The 23266-nt window shown below is 31.9% G+C and overlaps 1 protein-coding gene across 6 annotated transcripts in view; it reads left to right on the forward strand.

Moving 5' to 3' along the window:
- Window positions 1-23266, forward strand: part of RAD17 (RAD17 checkpoint clamp loader component) — a 29138-nt gene that overhangs the window by 526 nt on the left and 5346 nt on the right. For 3 of the 6 annotated variants that reach the window (XM_032473582.1, XM_014559697.2, XM_032473572.1), the window contains exons 2-16: window positions 48-90; window positions 966-1069; window positions 2953-3210; window positions 3724-3807; window positions 7222-7378; window positions 8906-9042; window positions 9534-9586; window positions 9675-9800; window positions 9895-9964; window positions 14790-14901; window positions 16614-16799; window positions 17229-17314; window positions 17426-17572; window positions 18855-19004; window positions 20924-21044. In XM_032473582.1, coding sequence (XP_032329473.1) covers window positions 1028-1069; window positions 2953-3210; window positions 3724-3807; window positions 7222-7378; window positions 8906-9042; window positions 9534-9586; window positions 9675-9800; window positions 9895-9964; window positions 14790-14901; window positions 16614-16799; window positions 17229-17314; window positions 17426-17572; window positions 18855-19004; window positions 20924-21044 — 1729 coding nt within the window. In that variant the 5' untranslated portion in view covers window positions 48-90; window positions 966-1027. Of the gene's footprint in view, window positions 1-47; window positions 91-965; window positions 1070-2952; window positions 3211-3723; window positions 3808-7221; window positions 7379-8905; window positions 9043-9533; window positions 9587-9674; window positions 9801-9894; window positions 9965-14789; window positions 14902-16613; window positions 16800-17228; window positions 17315-17425; window positions 17573-18854; window positions 19005-20923; window positions 21045-23266 lie in introns of those variants that run through there. The other 3 variants (XM_006185191.3, XM_032473585.1, XM_032473591.1) reach the window with 2 other exon arrangements.

The following is a 23266-nucleotide window of genomic DNA, read 5'->3' on the forward strand; positions in this document are numbered from 1 at the left end:
TGGAAGTATTTTTCGAAGTCTTCTCTACCTCTGACGTCTCATTTCAGGAACCTGGTATCATCAAGGACAGTTGCCTGCTCTTTAAAGGAGGTAACGGTCAGTCTTGTTTTCAAAAAGCGACTAAAATTCTGACCGTGACAACAGTCTGCATCTTTTATTTCGACCTGCCAACTAAATTAACTGAAATACGTGTTTTTTCCCCCCACCTGTGTACCTCTTTCAAACTGCAAAGAAAAACCTCTCTAGTCATGAACAATTTCTGTGTGTGTGTACGGTTTGTTTTCTAGTGTGTGGAAGTATTTACACGTTAGAAATTATGTGTTTCTAAACTATTAAAAAATGCACAGTTTACAGGTTTGTAGATTGTAAACACCTTGCATTTTGTAAACTTAAAATTGGTGAGTTCACTAGCTTGTATAAACACTGAAGAATTATGAAAGTCGGAAGACACAGTCTTGCCAAAAAAATTCATAATAACACGTTCAAATAAAGACAAACACTTAAAAATATAAAGTCTTTGCCCAGAATAAGTGCGAAGTATGAATTCAATATATGGTGCTTTTTTAAAAAAATTTTTTTGAATGTTTGTAATTTTGGAAAAAATTTTGAAGTGAAGGAAATTTTAATTTTCAGTGTAAAAACTGCACAAATAAAGTTGTCTAATTTTTCTTAATGGCAAAAGGTAGGTACACAAATATGTGGTTTTTCTGTGTTCTCTACTACATTGTTGAGTTCATATGAAAAACTTTATTTAACACCACAGACTATTTGACACAGCTATAGTCATTAAAAGTAAAATTCAATTTAGCATTTTGATTGCTTGCTTCAGCTATTTTTAGTATGTTCTCTTTCATTAGTTCTTGAACCTCTATTATGTTGTTGATTTTGTCAGTATATATTAGTTACTATACTTCTGTTTTACAGTTTTTCTTAATCTGAGGGATTTTTTTTCTTTTTTCCCCTAGGTGAACTATACTTCAATGTACTACAGGTTGTATACTACGGATGGAAACTATTAAAGTTTATAATGTCAAAAACTTTTCTTAGACCAAAGGTGTCTTCCACAAAGGTATGAAACACTAAAATGACCTTGCGATGATTGCCCAAAAAGAATATTAGTTTTTGTTTGTGTTCCTAAGACTTATTGCTGCTATGAAAGTAATCGTGTCCAGTATCTGTTGTAATCAGTGATCTATAAAGTCTAATAATCAATTGTGAAACAATTGTACACTGAAAACACAACCTAAATTTTGAAAAAAAAGTGTTTCTTTTTTATGATCGCAGTCATAAAGAAAAAGCTGAAAACTCTTGAATGAAAAAGCAGTAGAAGAAATAGAAATACACGCGTTGTAATTGGTGTTATAGCTTAACAAACAGGCTCTGCCTCTTAGAAATTAAGTGGTTTGGTGTGCCAGTTCTCAACAAGGCTAGTGGGTGGGTAGGATAGTTGTCAGACAGTATCACACTGATGAAAGTTAGCTGCTTTCCTACTGGTGGATCTACTTGTTTCCTGATCTTAAGAAAGTTATTTAACTTTGCTATTTCTCTTTGTCTCTCTCTCTCTGTAAGTAAATTTATGTAAGAAATAAAACTATAAAACGTGTAACTAAAATGCAGATTGAAATTGTTAGATCAGAATTGCTGTCAAGAGTTTTACTACTACTACTATTTTTCTGTACTCTTAAAAATAGAAGAAAGGGACCAGAGTGTAGTACTGGTGACAGTCTTTTAAAGAGGAGGAAATGAACTGGGTAGCTGTGACTGAAATTTTTCCCCAAAGGTCTTCATTTCTTTACCCACTGCTGATAATAATCCTAACCTTTTGTCTTTAAAAGAGGTGTGAAATGTGATTTTGCGTTTATAAAATTTGTATAATCCCTCACTTGCTTCTTCTGAGCCTTCTTTCACCTCCAACTTCTGGTTCTTTTTCTCCTAAAAAGGACTGTTGTCTAATAAATGGCTCACAATTGTGGCTGAGTATTCTTCAAGGGAAATATAATCTTGGTTCCCCTTATTAGCCAGGCAGGGAATTCCTAAAGTCAGATACTAAGCTGGATTTTTCTGGATTTATGCTATTGGAATGTCAAGAAAATCCACTTCTAATTATTAAATAAAACTTTGTAGCACTCCTAAATGTTTTTAGGTCAAATTTGCTTAATTTAGCATCTTTCTTTTTGTATATATACTTAGAAAGAATTTTAAAGAAAAGGAAATGATGGAGAGAAACATAGAGGGGTCAGTCATTTCTATAGAGCAGAAGACCATGACATAGAACTCACTGATTTTCCTGCTTTATTGACCTAGTACTCCTTTTTTCTAAACAAACCTGACAAATTACCCTCACTAGAAAGCCTGCCTCCCTTTCATAAATATATTAGTTGTTTCCAGAGCTGGAGAAAAGTGTAATAAAATCATAATTACAAATTATTCATAGCATCAGGATTCTTAGACCTTCACAAATTTTAAAGCTGGTAGGGATTATTTGAATGTATAAAGTTGTTCTTAGTTGGTGAATGCATTAACTTCATCAAGGCAGAAGTGTTACTTTTCTTACGTTTCTGTGTGATTAAAATAATACCTTTTTTTCCTTTATTGTTTGACTTTTCTGGTAGGTAATTTTAATATTTATGTTTCAGTGCTACAAATGAGTTTTAAAAGAATCAGCTGAATCTTTTTCCTGGGAAGATTATAATTAATAAAGAATTAAGTTTATATTCGATGTGTATTTATATGGCATTCATCATTACTATAGTCAAGTAGATAAGTATGCATTTATACCTATTGTAAAGTGGAAAAACAATACATATAGAGTCAGTTTTAAAGAGATGATTTGTGAGATTTTTATTTTAAATGTTGCAAATCTATGATTTTTTTTTTTTACGGGGTAGTTTAGTTATATAGGGAATAGATGCAAAAAAATGTGACAGTGTTTACATGGTTTCTTTTTTTCAGGTAACAGACTGGGTAGACCCATCATTTGATGATTTTTCAGAGACTAGAGACATCTCTACTATTACTGCCACATCATTAGGTGTGAATAACTCAAGTAGTAGAAGAAAAAAGGCGCCTTCTGCATTAGAAAGTAGCAAATTTCCAGCTAGAAAAAGAGGAAACCTATCTTCCTCAAAACAGACTTATGGTCTAGAAAATTCAAAAGAATATCTGTCAGATGATGAACCATGGGTGGATAAATATAAACCAGAAACGCAGGTAACAAATAGCATAAAACGAGTCTATGTAATTTAATTTCAGGAAGGAGAGGGATGTGCCTTGTCATTTATTATTCATAAAAATCTTTCTGTCTAAATGAATTAGAAAAAAATAATAATTTTAAAGTTTTTTATGTTCCAAGTCTTAGATTATTCTGAAGTCATACCACTAGTTATTTGTCTTTGATTTAATTTAACCCTAACAAAGACTCGATCCTTTTAATTTTCACTAAATGCAGTACCCCACCCTATTTATTTCTTTCCCAAAATGTATTTCAGGATTATAGAAAATTTTATGATTACAGACGTGCCTCAGCTTTTCATACATTGGTGTCAGCTTAAGAACAATTTTTCTGTACCAATATAAAGAATTAAGTATAATCAAAAGGACCTTTTTACTACTGTATCATTTATTTGTTTGCTAATTTTTTCACTAAAAGTCTTTATATTAATCTGTGCTGATACTTCAAAATTTTTGAGTTAATATGTTGTATTTTAAACTTGAAAATTTTAGCATGAACTTGCTGTACATAAAAAGAAAATTGAAGAAGTTGAAACCTGGTTAAAAGCTGAAGTCTTAGAAAGGCAACCCAAACAGGTAACTAAAGAAGAAATGTGTTTAAAAATATTTGACCTCAAATTTTTCTCTGACTTATAGTTGGTTATAAGAAGTTGAAAACTACTCCAATGACTTTGTTCACATAAGATCATCTACTTCTGCCTCACCAAAAGACTCAGAGACTTGGAGTTTTCCCCTTAACTTGTACCTCTTTTTCCCTCTTACGTATGAAAGCACAGTAAACCATTTAGTGTGCTAATATATTTACTATTATAGGATTATCTCACACTAAAGCAAGCAGGCAAATTACATATTAGTTTTTGTACTAAATATAGCCTGAAACAGTCATAATTCTTCTTACGCTGTTTTGTCTTTTCACTTCCTAATTCCATAATTACTCTTGACCCCCAAGCTAGAATATTCTCTCTCTTTTTAAATTTTTTTGATTTTGAGATTCTTCAAACATAAAGAAGGATAGAGTAGTAAACAAATACTCATGTACCTATAATATACCCATCATTTTCCCCCGTAGGTATTTTAACATAAATTATAAATGTCTGACTTTTAGAAACTTAAGTATACCTCTTTAACAACAGTAACAATAAAGAAGCATTTTTCTTATTAACCATATGTACCATTATTCGTAACAAAATTAACTGTAAATCCCTAATGTTATCTAATGGTCAGTTCACATTCACATGTGTCCAGTTGTCCCCCAAATGTCTTTTATTTCTGGTTTGTCACAATCAGGATCTAATAAAGGACCACTCATTACATTTAGTTGTTACATCTCTTAGGTCTTTTAAAATCTAGAACAGTCCGCCTTTACCCTCTCTTTCTCTCCAAGGCATTGACTTTGTTTGTTTTTGTATTTTTGGAGAGGGGAGTAATTATGTTTATTTTATTTATTTTTTATTATTTTATTTTACTTTTTTAATTTAATGGACATACTGAGGATCCAACCCATGACCTTGTGCATGCTTAGCACTCTGCCACTGAGCTATACCCTCCCCCCAACACTGACTTATTAAAGAGACCAGGCCAATTGACTTGTAGAAGTCTTATATCCTGAATATGTCAGGTTGTTTCCTCCTGGTGATGACTAACTTGTTCTTCTAACCTGGATTTTCTATAACCTGGAATTTTGAATCAAGGGCTTGATTAGACTTTAGTTGAACATTTTTGCAAGAATACTTTATAGTCATGGTGTATATTTTACATTGCATTATATCTGTAAATATGTCTCGTTCTCCTGCTATCTTTGATGTTAAGTTTGATGACTAGATTAAGGAGGTGATAGAACTCTTCATTGTAATTTTCCCTTGTGATTGGCACATGAATTTATGGAGAGATGCTTTGGCAGCATGTAGGTGTCCAGTTTCCCAGCAGTCTTTCACCTAAGAGCTTTAGCATCCATTTTCAGTCCTTGCCTGATCATTTTGTTAAGATTGTGAACTGATGATTTTCCAATTCTATTATTATTATTATTATTTCTATAATTGTTAGCTGGCATTTTTCCATAAAGAAAAGTTTTCCAGTCACTAGCTGGGGCTGTTTAGTTACATTTAAATACATTTCCAACTGGAAAGACGGGGTAAATTTTCAGCCATTTTCTTTAACTTTCAACTTTGAATGAAGAATTGGTATTTTAATTGCTTCCAGTGGTAAACAGGTCCTTTTTTGAATCAAAGTCCTTCCTGTGACTTGTGGATCTAACCTTTGGTATAGGGTTAAGATAGTGTACTCAAGATGGATTTTCATTGTCAGCATTGGTATTCCTCTTCTTGTAGAAATCTCATCTCTCTTCTCTGAGTACCAGTTCTTGGGCAGTTTCTCTGATGCACCTTTTACATCACAGTTTTTTCTTATTGATTTATTTGGTCAACTCAGCTAATAGTTATTTTTCAGTGTCTGCTGTTGGTTTTTTTTTTTTTTTTTTTTTTTTTAGCATAAACATTATCATGTCTTAAACCTACGCATGTAGTATTATCATTTTACCAGTTGGATGAACTTAGATATGGGTGCACGTGTTTAGGTGTTGGTGAAGTATTTCCTGTACAGTTTTAAAAGCTTCTTCCAAGAGGTTGTAGTTTAACCACGCATGTACTCTTTATTATATAGAAGTGTCAAAGTCAGTAATTATAAGACATTTCTGTGAAAATTTTGATAACTTCTAGATTTCTCCTTAGGCAAGCTAAAAAAATTTTTTTGGTTGATTGTAAGTACTCCAAATATTTGTTGAGCTTAATTTTTGAGGGCAACTTCTTTTCTTCAAAATACAGTAAATCTCTATTACAATGTAGGCAGTGAGGGGATTAACAGAAGTATTTCTGTTTTAGTGTTCTGATAGGAGACTACCTCCCAGTTCTCATACTGGAAGCAAAACTTTTGCTATGTGGCTGTGTCACTGTGTCAAAAAACAGACACAGCTGTATTACATGAGAAAAATACATGGCTGCCCGTGTTTGACCTTCCTCTTTTTTTAAAAAAGTCATCTGTTTGGAAGTAGTCAGCTGTCATTATTTGCATTAGTTATGTTCTGCTAAAGTCACTGCAAACAGAATTAGCAAGTACTGAACCATGGTTCCTAAGAGAATTATAGGGTTGGTTCCTTCAAAACCTAATGTTCCTTTGGTCACATTTTCATCACCCTATCAATATAAACCTTGTTTTATATATGTTTCTGTATACAGATACCTTATTTAATATATGTTATTAAATCATAAACATTAAACTCATGGCCAGTAGCACTATAACTCATACATTTATCCATTTAAAAAAGTGGGACTGGCTCTCCTCTGGGTCCAAGTACACAGGCCCTTGGTTACCGTAGTTAATAAAGGTAAACAAAGGAGCAAGGATTATAGCCCACCATTGTCTATAGGACATCTTCCCCTGATAATTTTTTAGTTTTAACTTTTTTTTAAATCAGATTCACTATATGAGGGAATGTTACTGGGACCCACAACCTCTAGTCTCTTTTTAGAGTCCTATCTCTGGTAAATATGTTTCTTAATGTACATTTCTTAAAGAATTTGAAATCCAAACTGAGTTCTTCCCATAAGAATATTATACATGTATAATATTAAGGTATATAATCCAAGGATAGGTCTATATTGATTGAATTTTATGAGTTCAGATAACCTAAAAATACTTGTTTCAGACATTACCTCTTTAATCTAGCTGAAGTTTAGTTTTAATTTGAATAGTCCTTGGGAGGGACATAATGTAAGAATTGAAGCATTACCAGAAGCTATGCTTAGAAGTTCATGAAATAAGATTTTCTTATCTAAAACTGATTTATTCCAGCTAGCATTGTGAAATTTAGTCTGCTTATACCAGACATTCAGTAAATATTTGTAGAAGTAATTAATATCTAGAAAGAATATTCAAACATAATATTCTAGCATTCCAGTGATTTTGATTTTTAATTGATGTTTATATTGCTTTTAGGGTGGATCTATTTTATTAATAACAGGTCCTCCTGGGTGTGGAAAAACAACAACTATAAAAATACTGTCAAAGGAGCATGGTATTCAAGTACAAGAGTGGATTAATCCAGTTTTACCAGAATTCCAAAAAGATGATTTCAAGGAGGTACTTAATCCTGGTAAGTTTGCTGTGAAGGTAATGGAAATAGTGGAGGAAAATCTATGCTTTGAAACAAGTCCCCCCATCTATATCTAAGATTTCTAAAACCATGTTGAGTATATATTTTTGAGATGAAGGTATATATTTTCCACTCCTATAGTAGATTGGCATCTGCCCACTACCAGCTGCTTCACAATGTCTGAGTAGCAGTCAGATGAAACTATATGGGTACATTTTCTCACTTACTTCCAGTTTCAGAGGGGAGTAATTTTAGGAAAAGGAAGGGAAGGGACCCTCCAGTAGAGAAGAGTAGGATTTTTTAAGGATGAAGTCTTAACTGTTTTATTAGATAACAAGCTAATCAGTTTACATTATTTATGTACTTTTTTCCTAGGCTATGGCTGGGAAATTAGTGTAAATAAACTCCTTTTGTTTAAATATAAATCGAGCCTTAAAATGTGTTAAAGTAACTTACCTCCAAACAAGAGAGTTTAGAACAAACCTGTTAGAATCAAATCAAATCCAAGTATATGTTAAAGACTGTCTTTGGAGTTTGGAAGGGGACTTTAACACAAACACCCCAAAATAATGACAATCCAAAAATAATCTAGTAGTACGATATAACTTCATATATATGCTCATAAACTCCAGCGCGATCATTTTTAACTTTCATAGTTTTCTTATTGCTACTTCAGGTAACGAAGCTGGGGTATCCAAAGCTCCTAGGCCACTTTGGAGTGAAAAGAGTTCTGTAAAAGACAATCATATTTTATCATGGAGTATTCCTCAAAATCCTTTCTCTGGGCTCTTCTTTAGTATGCTTCATATGTACTGTATCTTTAGTATGCACACCCTTATGCTGCTAATATCCCATACTCCTGGAATTCCTCCTGCTTTCTATCAGTAAAATTCCTTTTGACAATCTAGTAAGTTGTTATTTACAGTCTTCTGTATCAAATATTCCTTCCCTTATTCCCAAGTCACTAATCAATCATTCTATTTTTGTCATTAAAACTTCATTAGTGAGACCAACTCATTTGTAGTCAAGCACTCATTTGGAGAGTCTTCCTTGTGTAGGCAGTCATAAATATTTTTACAAGTAGTATGACTGTTATACTAATAGCTGTGTTCTGAAGTCAGTTAGCTCCATATTACATTCATTGTTAGAGAAAAGTTACTGTTGCCCATAGTGACTTTTATCTTTTGAAATGAATATTCTTTTATTTATTTATTTATTTATTTATTTATTTATTTATTTATTTATTTATTTATTTAGGGGGTGAGGTAATTAAGGATTTTTTAGAATCCAGAAACTCACGCATGCTAGGTGCGCACTGTACCACTGAGCTATACCCTCAACACCTTGAAATGAATATTCTATTTTAACTTTGAACTTTGCCTAATTAGAAAACAGGATACAATATTACGAGCTCCTTCATGTATATGTAAATGTATTCATTTATATATATGTACATTATATACATATGTGTAATATTTATCTGTATGTAATTTGTTGAAAGTAAGTGTTAAATATGTTTCCTTTCAGAATCAAGCTTCCATATATTTCCATATCAGTCTCAGATAGCAGTTTTTAAAGAGTTTCTACTAAGAGCAACAAAATACAACAAACTACAAATGCTTGGAGATGATCTGAGAACTGATAAGAAGATAATTCTGGTTGAAGTAAGGACAACTTTTGTAATTCTGCTGTAACTATTGAGTAAACAATTGCAAGATATATCTTACGTGATAATAACATTACCTCTGTCCATAATATTAATAGTATTAATAGTGGTGAAATACATGTAAAGGCTTTTTGTGATAGCAGAAGCCTGGAGTATTCATTCAATAAACTTGAATAGAGTAGCTATAGATTAATGAACTTAAAAAATTTAATAGCTTAAGTATAGGAAGGCAAAAAATATTTGGAAAATGACATCTTAGTGAAAATATTATCTCTTGTAGTGACCCTAAGAAATTTGATCTGAAAATCCCATTGATGCATATTACTGTTTAGGGTATCAGCTATTTGATGTTTCCTTTAATTTCTGTAAAAGTTCTGGTTGCAGTACATTGAATGGGTAATATTTTTTCCTGTCCTGGTAAATACAAATCTGAAAATAAATTTACGTGGGAACAAAACTGAGCTAATGTTTATCCTGTGTTTTTGATAGGATTTACCTAACCAGTTTTATCGAGATTCTCATACTTTACATGAAGTTCTGAGGTGAGTTTCAGTGAAGTTTTCTGAAACTCCAAATTAAATGGCAAATGGCTTAAATTGCAACATTACTTGCTATCTTTTGTTATTTTAGGAAGTATGTGCAGATTGGTCGATGTCCTCTAATATTTATAATTTCTGACAGTCTGAGTGGGGATAATAATCTAAGATTACTGTTTCCCAAAGAAATTCAGGAAGAATGTGCTATATCAAATATTAGGTAAGAATGAAATTTCTGCTTAAAATGTTCACATATGTATTGTATATTTAAATTAATTACATAACTGCTATCTTTCTTTTAAAAATATTGACAGTTTCAACCCTGTGGCACCAACAATAATGATGAAGTTTCTTAATCGAATAGTGACAACAGAAGCTAGTAAGGTAAGTCTCTTAAGAACTGATTAACTTGAATCTTACACTGTAACTATAGAAAGCAAACTTAGGTGGTATTATATAAACTTGAAGAGTTAGAAGCACGGATTATTTGTTTTTAGAATTAAAAATTTTTAATTATACTCATAAGGCTTTTCATTTTAGAAAATGTGGGAAATACTGATTTTAAAAAATCCTTAACCTTTTCCTACTTTTAAACTTTCTCTTTCACATTGAAGTAAATTGCTTGGTTTAGTGCTCTGAATTGTGTCTATTATCAAGAAACTATTTCCTAGCATCTAGGTCCAAGTCCTCTACAGTCCAACTCTACTTTTGTTCTGCTGTCAACTCTTTAAAAATTTAATGTTTTTTTTTCCATTGTGGTAAAAAATACATCATAAAATTTACCACCTTAACCATTTTTTCCCAGCTTTATTGAGATATAATTGACACATAACATGATGTAAGTTTAAGGTGTATGACACTGATTTGATAAACTTACATAATGCAAAATGATTACCACTATGATTATTGTTATCTAACACCTCCATCATGTCATGTAATTACAATTTTTTTCTGTCATGGGAACATCTAAGATTTATTCTCTTACCAGCTTTCAAATATATAATATGGTATTATTAACTATACCATCTTAACTATTTTTAATTGTACTGTTTAATAGTGTTTAACACATCATTTTTTCCTATCTTTCAAGTCAAGATGATGTTAAAATAAATTGGTGGAACTTCTAATCCCAACAACATGGTTGTAGGGGGCCCTACTGCTATAAGTCAACTGGCTCTTACATGAACATTACTTTTTTAGCAATGCTGGATCATAGGATCTGAGGGAAATCTCCAAGGGAGAGGTTGTTTGGAGAATTAAACAAAATTATGTATATATGTAGAATACTTAGCTGAATAGATAAAATTATTAATAATGAAAACTTAGAAATAAACGAAGTCCAATCATAGAGCAGTTACTATGGTGAACTATTGTGTCATTAATTTGTTGAGATTAATTTGTGTTTTGAAAATATTTAGTGACATGGGGAAATACAATTTAATGTTAAAAATAATAAGATATGAAGTTATATAATACTAACAGTAGAAATGATGTTTTCAAACCTTGGTATGTGTCAGGACCTATGTAGAGTATTTTTACATACCTCATCTTATTAAATCCTCACAACAACCATACAGAATTATCCCCATTTTACAGGTAAGGAAACTGAGCTTTGAGGGGAAATAACTTGCATAATATTCCTCAACTATTAAGTATCAGATGAGTTTGAAGTATTGTTCTGGTTCCAGTTCACTGTGCTACAACAAAATAAACAATTGTCGACAACACAATGCACATACAAACATGAACCTATACAAACTAGAAGAAACACATTAAAATGTTAAGTGTGATTAGTTCTGGATGATAGGATTACTTGTAATTTTTTGTTGTCTTTTTGAAAAAACTTTATATTCTCTGTGAACGTGAAAACTACAAATTATAGTTTTAAATATTAAACAATCATTAAAGAAATAACAAAAATAGCATCATACTATATCACTTACATAAAATTTTTAACACTGAGTCATTAAATTGCAAATGGCATTTACTCTAGCAGATTGTGTTTTACAGTAAAAAGAAATACCATAACTTCTTTTTTATATAGTTAATGTGCTATACCTTAAGTAGTTGACCTGCAAGAATGGTAGAACTAGTATACTTTTGATACTGTTGTTGGTGTTACATCACAGGAGCAACAACAAGCATACTATTTAAGTCCCTACTAGCTTTTATAAGATCAAATATTATGATATTGTCTGGAGTCCCCAAGGAAGATAATGGTAGTAAAGGAAGATTTAAAGAAGAGTTTACTCTGATATTCTGTAGCTTAGTTAATTATATTAAGAAAGAATGTTGACATCTTAAGTGAACTAGTTATAATAGGAAAGAATGTTGAATATCTTAAGTGTTTTTTTTTTTTAAGTTTAAATAGATGTTTCTCTCAATTGATAGGAAAAAAGATCTTTAGTCTTTTCTGATATCATTAGGTATCAAAGTGTGGAAGGAACTGCTGATCAAACATTTCAGCCACATTTGCTGTGTTCATAGTACTTAACATCTATGGTATTTTCTTTAGCTACCAAGGATCATGATTTCAAGTTATATTTCCTTACTGGCAAGTGATCCGTATCTGAGATTTTTCAAAAACAAGTATACCTCTCAAAACAACTTTTAAAGTAAATGTAGTCACAATGAAAATTAAGTTAATCTGAAAGAGAAGGCATGATAAGACAATTTTGTAGAAGAGTGATAGAGACTTGCTATTTAGATATTGGAACATAATATAATAAAGCCATAGAAAATACTGTGGTATTAGCACAGTAATAGACAAATAGAAGAATAAAATGAGAAGACAGCATAGAAATAGATAAATAATGTGTATATAGGAATTTTTTTCATTTCACGGAAATAGCATTTCACATCAGTGGGGAGAGAGTAGACTATTATGGTTAATAGGGACTGTTGAAACAATTGGATATCCATATGGCAAAACATAATGTTGCCTCTTCATACTATGCACAAAAATAATTTATAGGTGGAGTAAAGGTTTAAATGCAAAAATTAGAAGAATATTAGGAAAATACTGACTTTGGGTTGGGGGAAAGTTGTCCTAAGCAAGAAATGAAAGCCTGAAGGCCATGGATTTACTTCAAAAAAATGGAAAGCTTAGGAAATGACAAAAGGCATGATAAACAAAGTTAAAAGACAAGCATGAGAATGAAAGGAAATATTTGCAGTTTTATAACAGAAAAGCACTAACACCTGAATATGTAAAAATGTGCCTGTGAAAAAAGGCTAAAAACAAGCCAGTAAACAAAGAAATACAAATGGCTAGTAAACGGGAGAGGTGTTCAGCCCTACTGTAATCACAGAAAGTCATACTTAAACCGGATGACATTTTTCACATTTCAGATTACAGAAAATTTAAAAGATTGTTACACAGATTTACCAAAGATATGGAAAAGTGAACAGTCACCTACTACTGCTAGGAAAAATAAAATTGGTAAATGTTATAGACACTTTGAAGGACACTCTGCTTCTACAGAAATACTCATGCATGTTGACAAAGATACACAGTCGACCCTTGAACAACAACTGCATGGGTCCACTTATATATGCCTTTTTTCAGTAATGAATACTGCAGTACTACTTGACCCATGATTAGTTGAATCTGAGGATGCAGAACCACGATCACAGGGCACCAACTATAAATTAGACTCGGATTTTTGACCATGAGGAGAGCTATTGCCCTTAACCCCACATTATTCAAGGGTCCACTGTGTGTAACTATGTATACAGGTCTGTAATGGTGAAAAATTGGTAACAGTGTAGATGTCCCTTCATTAGAGGAAGTATTAGTTAAATTATGGTGTACCTGTAACTTTTTTTAATGATACAGATTTAAAGATACTAACATAGGAAGATCACAAGAATGGTATTAAGTCATAGAATAATACATACAATATGATGCCACTTACCTTTAAAAAGTTAACTCTATAATTACAGATAACTGTATATACTTAACAGATATATGTGCACAAATAGTGGTCCGGAAAGGTTTCTACTAAAATGTTAGCAGTTGTGATGAAGTTTGGAATTTGTGGAAACTAAAAGGACAATAACTTTCATAAAGAACTTTTGAAACAGCTTTTGTTAATAAAGTTAAAAATATATTGAAGGATTGTAACAAGTACTGTTTTTCTGTTTGAATCAGTTTTTATGAGATCTAAAATGAGGTCATCTGTGAACCATCACATAAATTCAACTTAAGTCATGTTGTCAGTAAACTATTAGGAGTTTCTGCCGTACACCAGAAATTAACATAACATTGTAAACTGACTATACATGAATTTAAAAAAATTTTTTTAAATAAAGGCGTTTCTAAAGGGGAAGAGAGGATAAATTTTTCTTGCCTTTGAACTACCAAGAGTGGTATGTGATATATTTACATATATATGCATGTATGTATGTATTATGTTTATTTTGCATATGTATCTATTAAAATATACATACATTTTAAAACTTACCTATTTGTTTGTTTTTAATGGAGGTACTGGGGATTGAACTCAGGACCTCATGCATACTAAGCATATGCTCTACCACTTGGTATATCCCCCCCTCCAAAAAATATACAAACAGTTTATGTACCTTAAATAACTATATGAAACAGGCTTTAAATATGAGTTGATGCAGTTATAGCTTTTTAATACTCAGCAGACTGTATTAATACGTTGAAAAATCCAGTATATGGATTTTCATGTAAATTTCAAAGGTTTGTCAATTTTTTTTTGTACTTCATTTTATTGCTTTTATTATGGTGTGTTTTGAGGTCTTTGTGTGTGTGTGTGTGTGTGTGTATTTGTATATACTTATGTACATATAGTGGGAGAAAATATAACCTAGTCCAAGTAAAAAACAGTAGTCCTAGTCCACTATTTCATACTGTTCAAATTTTACCTTAACCTGTGATGTCATTGACACTTGGCCCTTCATAAGCAGACTGGTGTTTAACACAGTTTTTTTGGAGGTGTTGGTAATTAGGTTTATTTATTTATTTTTACTTTAACAGGAAGTACTGGGGATTAAACCTAGGACCTTGTGCATGCTAAGCATGCACTTTACCACTGGAGCTATACCCTCCCCCACCACATGGAGACTTTTTAGCATTCAGATTTGAAAGATTCTAATATACTTCCAATAGTTTAGAAAGTAGGAGCTTTTTGTTTTCTGTTTTAGGGCATAGTTTTTTTTTAATATTTTCTCATTTTAGAATGGAAGAAAAATTATTGTCCCTGATAAAGCTGCTCTAGAGTTGCTCTGTCAAGGATGTTCTGGTGATATCAGAAGTGCAATAAACAGCCTCCAGTTTTCTTCCTCAACAGGTAATTCTGAAAGGTACACTCTTACAGTATCATATAGGTGACTGACTTTTTATTGTTCGTGAAATGAAATCAAAGTAAACGTACTTTAACTTAAAATTGATATATACATATATCCATTTACCATTTTTATATTGAGACAGTGTAATAAAATGTATGGACACACACCCCTGTGAATGTGTTACCATATATATCTGTAGACAACAGCTGATTCATTTTCATAGTTTGCCACTTTACGTTTCAGAGTTAATTTGGAATGAGACTTCCTGGGAAAAAAAATCCCTCTCTGCCATTTTTCAGTGACTTAATCTTGCAAGTGACTTAATCTTTCCATGCCTTTATTTTCTATTCTTTTATATGAGAACCTGTCTTCATCGAGTTGTGTCAAGATTAAGTGAGGTTATACTTGTAGAGGGTTTATTCCAGTGCTTGACACATATTAAGTGCTCAAACAGCCAGTTGTTAATGAATTTAATAGTATTGTGCTGGGTAGGTTTACTTTTGAACTTATTTCATAATTGTTTATATATGATATGTTTAAAAAACTCATTTCTACTTATTAATATGTAAAAAGGGTGCCTAATTATGCTGTAGTAAAGAGCCCGACTAATGGCAACGAGTTAATTTTTACTGTTAATGATCATAGTTTACTGCACACAGTCTTCATCAGAGAACATTTAACAAGTGACCTACTTGATGCTTAACATTGAGAAATTGATTTTTAAAAATTAAAAGCTCTTTGGAGCTCTCAAAATCCACCTGAAATTCTAGTTTCTACCCACAAGTATAACCTGTTCTTTTAGTTACATCTTTGTTTTTCAAAATAACTGTACAGAGATAGGCAGCATAACACAACTGAAACCAGAAACATAAATGTAAATGGTGCTTCAGTTCACTACAGAAATTAAGGGTCAAGAAGGCTGAAGTGGGTCAGTTTGGGATGCTAACTACCATTTATAACATTATTGCTCTGAGCTCCGAAATTTTAAAGGGAAGAAAATAATTTTTGAGTGTGTCAGGAACTGTATTAGCAGTTATATATTTTTTCATTTAATTCTCAGACTAGCCTAATGAGATAGATAGTGCTAGGATTCAAATCCAGATCTGTGTTTTTCTGCTGTTTCAGGCTGCTTTTCTGAAGTCATACATTCTGAGTTTTAAACAGTAGATTCCCAGTGAAATTTGAACACGGGCATATTCATAAATTGGAGACTGCCCAAATCAGTAAAGAGGTACTATAGCATAGTTGTTAAAGCATGGATTGCAGAACCATACGGCCTGGATTCAAATCACTTACTTGCTGATGACCTTTAGCTAGTTACTTAACCTCCTTATATCTCATTTCTTTACTCTGTGTAATAGTTCTCCCCTAAAAGACTTGTTACGAGGACTGAATTAGTTAATACATACTGTGCACGAAGAACGGTACCTTGTGCATAACACTGTGAGAAATCAAGGTGATGTGACTATATTAAGAGTGTGTCATTGTGTACATGAAAATTTGAAATCTGTGTCATGACATACTTTTAGGTGACATTTTATTTTGTTTTAATGGTTTAGTAACTGAAAAAGGACTCTTAGTTCACATTGTAATTATTTATTGGAAAAACGTTTTAATTAGAATATTAGTATAGCTATACCTGAAGTGCTCTCAGTTTTAATTTTCATATTTTAATTTTATTTTAAATATTGTTGCTTGGGTATATGTTATTTAGGAAAGAACAATTTATGCCCAAGGGAAAAAGGAATGTCTTCATTAAAATCAGATGCTGCGCTGTCAAAATCAAAACGAAGACAAAAACCTGATAGGATTTTTGAAAATCAAGAAGTCCAAGCTATTGGTGGCAAAGATGTTTCTCTCTTTCTCTTCAGAGCTTTGGGGAAAATACTATATTGTAAAAGTAAGAAAACCTTACACATTTTTAAAAAATATGTTATTAGTCTTATATTTGAAATAAAATACTGATTTTTTTCATTTTTTTTTTTTTTTTTTTGGTGGGGATGTAATTATGTTTATTTATTTATTTTATTGGAGGTACTTGTGCATGCTAAGCAGGCACTCTGCCACTGAGCTATACCCTCCCTCCCAAAATACCACATTTTAAAAAATGTCATGTATTTGGGTCAGTTACAAGAAAGAACTCTGACTAGGTCGGATACTGTTTGGCAAAGCTTACAGCCATAGCAGGAAAATGTATTTAAGATAGAATATCTTTGGACTCTGAGTGGGATTAAACATAAAAACCAACTTGAGAAATATTCAAATGAAAGGTGCTACATAATTGTAAAGATAGTGTTATTTTTAATAATTGCAGACCTTTTTTTGGTAGGAGCATCTTTAACAGAATTAGAGTTACCTCGATTGCCTTCTCATTTATCAGAATATGAACGGGATACGCTGCTTGTTCAGCCTGAGGTAAAGTCTTTAATAATGGTACTATTTACTGGATATATATTGTTTACATTTGTGTCCATATACATTTGACCACTGAATTTTTACCAAAATTGTATATACTTTTTTTTATAGGAAGTAGTAGAAATGTCACACATGCCAGGAGAGTTATTTAATTTATATCTTCACCAAAACTATGTAGACTTCTTCATGGAAGTGGATGATCTTGTGAGAGCCAGTGAATTTCTGAGTTTTGCAGATACCCTCAGTGGTGACTGGAATGTAAGACCATTTGATTAAATGTTTTTGTTTATGAATATTTCCTCAGAATTGAGTAAGTTTACTTTTACTCATAATTATTTGACATTATTTTAAGTAATTTCTTAGTAACTATGACAGAATTAATTCATCCAACCCAGTGTTTGTAATGAAGCTTCAGTAGTGAGTCTGATTTTTCTGTGATAATATAGTTGTAATTTTTTCTAAAGGTATTTTCTGATTATAAAACTAATGTATAGTTAGAAAATTTGACAAGCATTGAAAAGAAGATAGAAGGGAAAGAACTGCCTTTTCCTGTACTTTCTGCTAGTTTTTTTAAATTTTTACTTATTTTTTTACGAATTTGTAATTATTCACTATAAAGTTTGTATATTTTCTTAACATTTTAATACTGCTCTGACTGGTATAGTAGTCACCAGGCACATGTGGCTGCTTAAGTTAAGTTAAAAATTCACTTCCCTGTCACTAGCCACAGTACCAGCATTTGATAGATAAATCAAATGCGGCTAGTAATTACTGTATTGAGCAGCCCAGACACAAAACATTCTCATAATGGGAATTTCTATTGGACAACACTATTTTGATGTTTTAATGTTTCTGCGTTACAAATATTGAAATAGCGTTAATAATTAAAATTAGGAAAAATACAATAAAAACATTTATAATATAGTTTCTGTATTTAGAGTTTTATTATTCAGCAGTTGCATTTGCTTAATTTTTTATATTGCTTTTTTATCTTGAAATTTTCCAACCTATTGACAAATTGAAAGAGTAGTACAATGAGTACCTATATACCTTTAACTTTTGTTCACCAGTTTTTCACATTTTGCCACATTTGCTTAATCTTTATGTATTTGTATACTTGTTTTGGCTGAATAATTGAAAAGTAATTGTAGCATCACGTCTTAATATTTAAGGATGCCTAAGGACATTGATCTATTACAACCATAATATCATCACACCTAAGAAAATTAATATTAATTCTGTAACATACTGTCCTTATTTCTGTTTTCTCTAGCTGTCTCAAAAATGTATTTAAAATTGCTTCCACCACCCCCATCCAAGATCCAGTTAAAATTCACACATAGCATTTGATTATTATGTCTGTTGGATTTGCTTTAAATAATTTTGTTCCACTATTAATTTTGGGAATGTAGTAAGGTTGAAAAAAATGAACATACAGTAACTAAATATGGTTAGCCTTTTCTTGGTGTCAGTAGTACCAATAAGTACTATTTTGTAAATCTCTTACTTTTCTTTATTTCACATCTTGTCTCCTTTTTAGACACGGTCTTTACTCAAGGAGTATAGTACATCTATAGCTACAAGAGGTGTAATACATTCCAACAAAGCCCGAGGATTTGCTCATTGCCAAGGAGGAGGATCAAGTTTTCGACCCTTGCACAAACCCCAGTGGTTTCTAATAAATAAAAAGGTAAAAAAAAAAAACAAAAAAACTGTGCATTTTCAATAAGTAAACCTTTTATGGTATACCTCAATAAAGCTTTTTTTTTTTTTTAGTTAAAAAATGTTAAAAAAGAAAAATAATCTTTTATTTTTAGTAAGATAGTTGCTGTGGACCACAATTTTCTTTAAATTATGATAAAACATAAAGACAGTCTTATTAAATGCTCAATCTTTTTTTAAGGAAAACACTCAAAATTTAAAAAGCATATACCTATTTTAATTGGATTCAAGTACAGAGGCTTACCTCATTTTATTGCACTTTATTAAAGTGCTTTACAGATAATGCTTTTTTTTGTTTTTACAATTGAAGTTTTGTCGCAATCCTGTGTCAAACGAGTCTGTCAGCACCATTTTTTTCACCAACATTTGCTCACGTCATGTTTCTGTGTCACATTTTTTATTTTTACTTTTTTAAGTTGTTTGGTGGAGGGGGTAATTAGGTCTATTTCTTTTTAGAGGAGGTACTGGGGAACCTAGGACCTCGTACATGCTAAGCATGTGTTCTGACTCTCGAGCTATATCCTTCCCCACTCTGTGTCACATTTTGATAACTCTCTCAATATTTCAAACTCTCCATCAGCAAGATTATGACTCAACGCAGGCTCAGGTGATGGTTAGCATTTTTTAGCAATTAAGTATTTTTAAATTAAAGTATGTACTTTTTTTTTTTTTTTTTTTAGACATGATGCTATTGCACACTTAACAGACTATAGTATAGTGTAAGTGTAACTTTTATATGCACTGGGAAACCACAAAATTTGTGTAATATTTACCTTATTGCAATGGTCTGGAATTGAACCCACAATATGTTGAGGTATGCCTGTAGATATATTTTAGTTTTAATTGAAAATAAATCCTGACTTTACCTCTAACCATCTGGACAAGTTACTTCACCTAATATGTCCTTAGTTTCCACAGCTATGAAGGTAGAGGATTGAATTATTTAGAGATCAAAAACAGATGGCCCACAAGTTGAATAAAACATACACAAAAGATTTTTTTTAATGAATTGCCAATCTTTAAAAACTAGTATAATAATTAAAACTTGGATAAGGATATTTGGCTTCAGAATTTCTGGAATCTCCTGATAAAAAAGGGAAAGTAAGGCAACACTGGTCCGTATTTTACATGGCAGCAATCTGTTCAAGCTGAGTAGCATCTGCCTCTTGGAGATGGGAGTGGCTGGTACCACTGTCTTCAACTGTTCCAGTGCAGTGATTTCTGTTACCTGCCTGACTCCTGTAGCATCTGGATTTATGGCATCTGACTAGGTTATCTCTAAGATGTCTTCCAGTTCTAAAATCATATGGCTAAATATAAGCCTCTCATTCATTACCTAAGAAAATTTTTTCAATGGATTTCTTGGAGAATTTCATGACTTTTAAGTAATTTATGTCCCTTATTGACTTGCTTTGCTTTTTATAGCATGTATATTGATTTTTGCATTTGTTACTTATAAATGATCTTTTTAAGACTGTGAGCTCCTAGAAGGCAGAGATAGTGCTTCTCTTCCCATTACCCTGACATTGTGTCTGTGTAGACTGAAGAAATACAGTCTTTCATTGAGAAGCAGTATCCTCACATAGTTTGTGATATGTATATGTATGCTTATAAACAGAATTCCTTTAATTTTTAAGTTTGTTCTTCTTCTGCCTTAAGTCTCTTAAAAACTTCTTATTGCTGTTATATTAAATGTGAAGTAGCTGTGTAGGTAAAATGCTTTATTAGATAATGCTAGGACAGTTATAAAGGATTAATTAGATAAACAAAATACATTTGTAGTATATAAACCCATATACTTTGTGATATAATAAACTTTGTCTAGGAATAAATATCCACATTTAGAATTTTATTTTTCATTATATCTTTTTTTTTTCTTCTGTACAGTATCGGGAAAATTGCCTGGCAGCAAAAGCACTTTTTTCTGACTTCTGCTTACCAGCTTTATGCCTCCAAACTCAGCTTTTGCCATACCTTGCTTTGTTAACCATTCCAATGAGAAATCAAGGTAATAACATGAGTTTTTATTATCCCCAAGAAGTAATATCTTATAACATCTTTCTGTGGGTCAGCTCATTACTATATACTAGTGAGAGTAAGTTTTTTCCCCTTTATTTTTTGAATCAGAATTAATAAATGGTTTTTGATTTATTAAAAAAAAGACATCCTGCCCACACAGCCGATCCTTCCTATGATTAATTTCTAGGAGGTTTATATATTCCAGCTCTTTTCCTTCCAAATCTAATTCTAATGTCCAGTGGCATTTTTCTCTCTGAAGTCTCATTCTTTTTCAAGGAAATTTCCCTCTAATTATATTTTTCTTTCATTACTCTTAACTCAGGGAATTTCTTTTTAGTAAAAAATAAAGAAAGAAATCAAATAATACAGAAGTGTATAAAATAAAAATTGTTAGTCCCTTGTAACCACAGGTAATTCCTTTTGACAGGTTGGTGTAAACTCTTCTAGACTTTTTCTGTGCATATACAAATATTAGATACAAGCTTTAATTTGCTTTTGTCACTTACCTTACATAGCACTCAATATTGTATAAATTAGTGCAAAGCGGCTCTGGAGGCTAGGAAGTCCAAAATCAAGATGCTAGCAGATCCAATGTCTAGTGAGGGCCTGCTTCCTAGGTTGCACGTGACCATCTTCTCATTGTATTCTCACGTGGTGGATGGCAGAGCAAGAGAGAGCTCTCTGGGGGTCTCTTATATAAGGGCACTAGTCCCATTCATGAGGGCTTAACCCTCAGGACCTAAGCACCTCCCAAGTCTCCATCTCCTAAACATCACTTTAGGGGTTAGGATTTCAAAATACGAATTTGATGTGACAGAAACATTTAGTCTATAACAGCAGCATTGCTAAAGTATATTCAAATCTTAACTCATACTTTTTCAAAGTTTATAATTTTATTCAGCCTCATTGATAGGTATTTTAGTTGATTTCAATATTACAAACAATGTCCATTAATAGTATATTTACATTATCTTCCCAAGTTTTGAAATTATGCCAATAATAAATAATGGTTGAAAATCATTAATGTGCCGATGGCAGTACACACTTGCCCAATTTGTATCTACTGAGGTTTGTCTTTTTTTGAACTTTACCAAATTTTCCATCAGTTTATTTTTTTTATTTTTTTAACTTTTTTAAACACTTTTTATTGATTTATAATCATTTTACAATGTTGTGTCAAATTCCAGTGTAGAGCACAATTTTTCAGTTATACATGAACATATGTAATTCATTGTCACATTTTTTTTGCTGTGAGCTACCACAAGATCTTGTGGATGTTTCCCTGTGCTATACAGTTGTTGTTTCTCTTTTTTAATGTGTGTCTTAAGGGCCACATTTCATTAACAGTCTTAGGTCACATGTCTGTAGTGCTCATCTTCAAGATAGAACAGAGAATTTGTGTATTATTGAAATTATTATCTACCATATAACTCACTAAAACTCCCACAAATTTTAAAGATAGGGGTTTGCCTTACGAATGATCAGAAGAGAGGATTATAGAGTAAATATCTACCTTCGTACAATAAATCTCATCCCTTAAGAACAGTGATACTTAAAAGATTTAAAATATTCCACATTTATAGGTAGAAGTGGGATGACTTCTGAGCAATAGGCATGATTAATCTGTGCATCAGAATTCATGGATTTCCCTATCCTTGCCTATTATTTTTAGATTATACTAGTTTTTAAACTTTATCTTGAAATAATTTCAAACTTAGATAACGAGGATGGTGCAAAAGAAATTCTTGTATATCCTTTAGTAAGATTTCTCAGTGTTTCATTTTTACCATATTTGCCTTTTATTCTCTTTCTCTTTCTTTATGCACATATGTACACAAAGACATGTATTTTTTTCCTGAATCATGTTTGAATACAGTGCAGACATGATGCCCATTATTCTTAAACACTTCAGCATGTACTTCCTGAAAACAGGGACATTCTCTTACATGACCATAGTATACACATCAGAATCAGGACATTAACATTGATACATTACTACTAATTTATAATTTAATTACTAGACTCCATTCAAATGTTGCTGGTGCAGTTAACTTTTATTATTTGGTAGGATGATCTCTCTCAGTTTCTCCAATGTAAAGTTATTAAGAATTCTGTGTAAGTCAGTTTGATTAGCAAGTCTGCTCAGACCAGAATCATCAACATCACCTTGAGGCCTGAGAAAAATGCAGAATCTCAGGTCTCAACCAAGAC

The sequence above is a fragment of the Camelus ferus genome, chromosome 3 (assembly GCF_009834535.1).
Source record: "Camelus ferus isolate YT-003-E chromosome 3, BCGSAC_Cfer_1.0, whole genome shotgun sequence".
NCBI lineage: Eukaryota > Metazoa > Chordata > Mammalia > Artiodactyla > Camelidae > Camelus > Camelus ferus.